We start from the raw sequence: 6,000 nt of genomic DNA, 5'->3' as shown, positions 1-6,000 counted from the left end.
CTTCAAGAAACATCTGTGTGTTTGATGATCTACTGACTCCTTCAAGAAACATCTGTGTGTTTGATGATCTACTGACTCCTTCAAGAAACATCTGTGTTTGATGATCTACTGACTCCTTCAAGAAACATCTGTGTTTGATGATCTACTGACTCCTTCAAGAAACATCTGTGTTTGATGATCTACTGACTCCTTCAAGAAACATCTGAAGACAGTTTTATTTGTTCAGGCTTTTCCTTGATTTTCTGGAACTCCTGTAGTGTTATCAGTTTTATCTTGATCTTTAAAGTATATACTTTATTGAATATTGTTTTGATTGTTTAAGCGCTTTGTGACCCTGGTCTGGAAAAGCGCTATATAAATAAAAATTACTTACTTACTTACATAACAAAATTCAAGATACATATATCAAAATCAGACTTATTAATATATTAGAAATATATATTATTCTAAAACATGATTCAAATCTGCTACTATATACACCAACAATATAAAGTAATGGAAAAAAAAAGATAAAAAAGATTGATTTATTCCAAATATTCCGCTTTGAAAAGTAGAAATATTTCAGGATATTAAGGGTGTTCCCTTTCATGCTGGAGTGATTTTTTTTCCTCCGGGCTCTACGATTCCTTTCTTCCTTCATTCCAAAAAAAAACAATAGTCCAGATGATCATGAACGCACCACGGCCGGACGGTGGCGCCCTGAACCTCATCTGGAACCCAGGAGCACAGGTGGGCTTGTGCGCCGGCTTCCCATTGGCTACCGAACGCGGATATCATCTCAAACTCTCCCCTGATTGGGCGGTGAGCTCGTGTGGGCGGGGCCTCCCCCCGCGTCCATTGATATAGTCCAGAGCTGCAGGAAGAAGCTCCGCCACACGGAGTGAAAGGGCAGCAGGAAAGTGACGAAGGTTTTAATGAAGGGGCTTCAATAGAAGGCACTGGAGTCGCGTGTCGGGTTTTAATCCAGCATCCGTGTGGCGAACCAAAGATTATTGTTTTACTGCTGACGTTACGATGTTGTGCCACGTGACGCGACCGGACTCGGTGGTGATGGAAGTGGAAGTTGATGCGAAGGCGAACGGAGAGGATTGTCTGAATAAGGTAAAAAAAACAACTTAAACTTGTGTAAACATGACTTTAAAAAGCGGGTTTTAATTAAACAAAAACTTTTAAAAATTACTTTCCTTAACTTAAGTTGTGTCGCTTTTATTGTTGAGTTTTTTTTTTTATTATTATTATTTATTTATTATTATTATTCATAAAATAAATTGTAATAAATAAATAATAAATATGAAAAAGTACTTTTTTTCGGGGGCTCGTCTCGGAAACAATCGCTCTATTCTCCGCACGCGCAGAGGTTACTCGAGTTCATTCCACTTCACGTCCTCTTTCTTCACAACTTCATGTTTAAACTTAAGTCACTCTTGCTTAATCCACTCTTTTGTTCAGTGCAGCGAACTTCTCTTTAATTATTTTTCTTTAATGGGTTTCCCTCTTGAATTTCTCACAGTTTTACAACAAACTTGAATAATCCCACTTCCACCGGCTCTTATGTAACATGGAGAACCTCATGGCTGCTTCAGGGGGCGTGGGATTTTTTTTCTCTTTTTTTTTTTTTTTAAGGATGAGCTTCTTTCCGAATAGAGGGTCTTCTCAAGTTTCCTCCCACCACGATGCTTCAGAATACAAATGTGTGGAGGGATTATCTCAGTGACACACTTTGATTGAACTTTTACACAAGGATCAATAATGAATAGATTCAGAGACTCATTCATTCTGATTAAAGGATTAAAGTGAAGATGAACGAACAACAAATGGATGTTTGAGTCAATTTGATGATGATTAAATAAGTTCTAAGGATGCGTATCATGATACAGCGTCAACGCTACGATATATATCGTGATACTGTAGTAACAAGTATATATGTGTAGTATTGTCCAGTACTTGACTCTGGTGTTGTAGTATTTACAGACCACATGACTCTTGACGACATTTGTTTTCAAAACCAAAATATGTCCAAACATCATCTTTAAAAGCTGCTAGAGTCGAGTGCATCCTCTCGTCCTCAGTCATCACCAGGATCTCGCAGACTTTAACTGTGGAGGACGTGATGACTGCTGCCAACTGGTCGCCTGAATGATTAGATTGTTTAATTCTGAGTGAAAAGATGATTCTATTCCAAGTTAATCTTTGTATCCTTTTCTTATTTTTCTTCGATCTATGTTCTCTATCTTTAGACTTGAATGGTTTCATCTTGTTCTTCCTTGTTAAAGAAACTTTGTTCTTATTTCTTATGAATCATCGTCTGTATTGCTATATGGAAAAACTATTTCCCGAAGGAAGACCTCCTGAGGGATCAATACAAGTTCTATCTATCTTTCTATTCCCAGGTTCTAATTCCTGTAAGTGTTCATCAAAAAACGTTAAACTTGTTTCCCAGAAGCAAAATTTGGATTATTTTGATGTCATGGAATCTCCAGATGTTTACAAAAAGACACTTATTATGAGTTTAAATGTCATATTTGGATTTAATAAACAGTTTTATTTATAATGATATTCTTATAATACTCTTAATATTATATTATTTACAAATATTTTGTCATTTACAACCCCTCAAAAAAGCAAGTGAATATTTAAAGTAAAAAAGAAGGGAAAATATGCTCCTTTTTTTTAAGGTATTTTGAAAAGAAAGGTCATTTAAAATAACATTTTAAGCATATTTGGCTTGATTTTTCTACTCCAATAAATGTGGCCCCTGATGCCGTTGTTTAACCCGCCGCCTGACCGTCTCTCTCTCCGGGGGCAGGTTTGCAGGAAGTTGGGCATCATCGAAGTGGACTACTTCGGGCTGCAGTTCACGGGCAACAAGGGCGAGAACCTGTGGCTGAACCTGAGGAACCGCCTGTGCCAGCAGATGGACCACGTGACGCCGTGTCGCCTGAGGCTGCGGGTCAAGTTCTTCGTGGAGCCTCATCTCATCCTGCAGGAGCAGACCAGGTACGTCACCATCTCTCTCGGGGAACTGGTCCACGGACCATGTGACCAGAAGCCGCTCAAACAACAACAACGATGAAGCGCTCAGTTCCTGGATAATCTGCTTTTGTTTCCACGGAACGACCGATAGTAACCTCTTTACTGTGAGCTTCCGGGGTTACTATAGGTCGTGGTGAGGCACCAGGCAGGAAATATGAGCCAGCAGCTTTGTCCCTGCACCCCCCACACCCTAGAGACCCTCTGTGTGGGGACCTCAACCACAGACCCCCATTCAGCCTCCAAAATAACTTCTGTTTTGTTTGCATTTTTTTTTTTCTTCTTCTGTCCGACAAAAGCACAGCTGATGATGAAGCGTCGTTTAAAAATATGTTTCTTACAAACACGGTTAGATTTTTCTAATTTACTACTAATTCAACTTCTTCTACTTTTACTACTAATTCCATTTCTTATACCTTAACTACTACTTCCACTACTTCTTCAACTTGTACTACTAATTCCACTACTTCTACTTTTACTACTAATTTCACTTCTTCTACTTTTACTACTACTTCCACTACTTCTTCAACTTGTACTACTAATTCCACTTCTTCTACTTTTACTACTACTTCCACTACTTCTACTTTTACTACTAATTCCACTTCTTCTAATTTTACTACTACTTCCACTACTTCTACTTTTACTACTAATTCCACTTCTTCTAATTTTACTACTAATTCCACTACTTCTTCAACTTGTACTACTAATTCCACTACTTCTACTTTTACTAATAATTTCACTTCTTCTACTTTTACTACTACTTCCACTACTTCTTCAACTTGTACTACTAATTCCACTTCTTCTACTTTTACTACTACTTCCACTACTTCTACTTTTACTACTAATTCCACTTCTTCTAATTTTACTACTACTTCCACTACTTCTAATTTTACTACTACTTCCACTACTTCTACTTTTACTACTAATTCCACTACTTCTTCAACTTGTACTACTAATTCCACTACTTCTACTTTTACTAATAATTTCACTTCTTCTACTTTTACTACTACTTCCACTACTTCTTCAACTTGTACTACTAATTCCACTTCTTCTAATTTTACTACTAATTCCACTACTTCAACTTTTACTACTACTTCCACTACTTCTTCAACTTGTACTACTAATTCCACTTCTTCAACTTGTACTACTAATTCCACATATTATACTTTAACTACTACTTCCACAGCACAGCAGGGTCAGCGTTCACACTGCACTCTTAAAGCTCTCTTTCTAGCGTTTGTTTAATGTTCTATGTTGACCCGGTCGTCGTACTCGACACGTATTCGTTCCTAGTATTCGCTGTGAGTTCCTGGAACGACTTCCTCTTTTGATGGGAAAAAAAAAAATGTGGTCATCGTTCAAACCGTAGCTGGAAGTTCTTTATCTGGACGTTTGTGTAGGAAAGTGAAAGGTGGCGGCGAGAGATTGCGAGCGGGGGGGTCGCTCAGCTGCCGCGAGATTAGACGAGGTTATCAACAGATGGCTGACGGAGAGAAGAAGGAGGTGGAGAAGGAGGACGGGGGGAGGTGGAGATAAAGATGTGGAGTCGTCAGGTGTGGCTCTTGAGGAACAAAAGTTTGAATCGGCTAAAAAAAAGGCAGATGATTAGAAGGAAACGATGGTCAATACGTTAACGGTTGATCATTCCTGGTAAATGCTGAGGGAAAAACACACTTTTACACTGAAAGAAATCTTAATTTAAATGAATTAAAAGTTTGAATGACCCGAGTCGCTCCAGCTCACCGTGAACTATCGTCTGTTGTTGTTGTAAAATGATGTTTAAAGAGAGCTCGAGCAGAGTTATGGTTGATTTTCACCACGACGTGAACGATCTAGAAGCTGTTTTCCCTCAAAAAAATGATCTTTCTTACAAAATAAATCCATAATCATACACTGTTTAAAGGGAAAATTCAATATAAAGTCGTTGAAAGTATGTTTGTCAGGGACAGGAGTCACAGTAGCGCATCTTAAACGACACAATTTATTTTCTGGCAATTTATTTTAGTTGAAATTCGACTTGTTAAACTGTGAATAAATCAAAATAAACTTTCATTCAGAGTATGTAGGTCAACGTTGAGTCACAGTAGGTCACTGTGAACGTATCAATGATTTTTATTTTGTGCAATGGTTGTCGTTATTCCACTCAACTTTTTTTAAACTTCTTAGCTGTAAAATAAGCGTTTATTCACAAAGTAGGGCCAGAAGTTGACGTTGTGAACGATCTTGTAGCTTTTAAACGGTTACTTGTAGATTTATGATGAAAAAACATTGTTTATGTCGAATAAAAATCTTCGAGCCGCACAAGCTCACCATGAACTCACAGATGGGTTTATTTTTCTGCCATTTTAGTCGTCATTTTAGTGTAAAAATAATGTTTTATAAGAGCGTGACTGTATCAATCCAGGCGACAAGTGTTACAAAGTAGCAGCAGAAGTAAACAACATAAACAGATATTTTGTACATTGAACTAATGTAGAAAATGTCATTGAAAGTATGTAGGTTTTCACACTAGTTCACCACGATCCACTTCCACGTGTTTATTCTCTGCACTTATTGCTGTTATTTCATTTTTAAATCTTCAAAAAAACAACCTGACAAAACCGTTTAAGGACTAATGAGTCGCGAGTCAATACTTTTATTCCAGTCCAAACATCACTTGATTTTCAAGATGATTTTGTGTCAATATTTTGGCTGAAAAAACGCTGGCAGGCGCTTGTGGGATTCTCACGTGCTCAACTTTGACCTACTGAGGAGCGAGGGCGGCGTCACGCCTCATCCTGACATCAACAACAATCCTGTTCGGTCTCCACGACGATCCGTTTGAACCCTTTGATTGTGGTTCTCCTGCCACACATGGTCTGGAGGAACATGAGGCAGAATCATTTAAACTTCTCGCTGCTGCTGATGCGAGTCCTGGAGAGATTGAAAAATGCACGTTTGGCGACTGAACTTATTGCTACTTACTGTAAT

The 6,000-nt window shown here is 38.2% G+C and overlaps 1 protein-coding gene across 1 annotated transcript in view; it reads left to right on the top strand.

Annotated features, from left to right (window-relative positions):
- Nucleotides 1-882: 882 nt before the first annotated feature.
- mylipa (myosin regulatory light chain interacting protein a) overlaps nt 883-6,000 on the top strand; it is a 29,626-nt gene continuing 24,508 nt past the window's right edge. Inside the window, exons 1-2 of the mRNA XM_087786306.1 lie at nt 883-1,101; nt 2,807-2,997. Of these exons, the coding sequence (XP_087642432.1) occupies nt 1,015-1,101; nt 2,807-2,997 (278 nt within the window). The 5' untranslated portion in view covers nt 883-1,014. The remainder of the gene's footprint in view (nt 1,102-2,806; nt 2,998-6,000) is intronic.

The sequence above is a fragment of the Callionymus lyra genome, chromosome 3 (assembly GCF_982586985.1).
Source record: "Callionymus lyra chromosome 3, fCalLyr1.hap1.1, whole genome shotgun sequence".
NCBI classification, from domain to species: domain Eukaryota; kingdom Metazoa; phylum Chordata; class Actinopteri; order Syngnathiformes; family Callionymidae; genus Callionymus; species Callionymus lyra.
The sequence above is the reverse complement of the archived record's forward strand: the minus strand, read 5'-3'. Positions and strand labels throughout refer to the sequence as shown.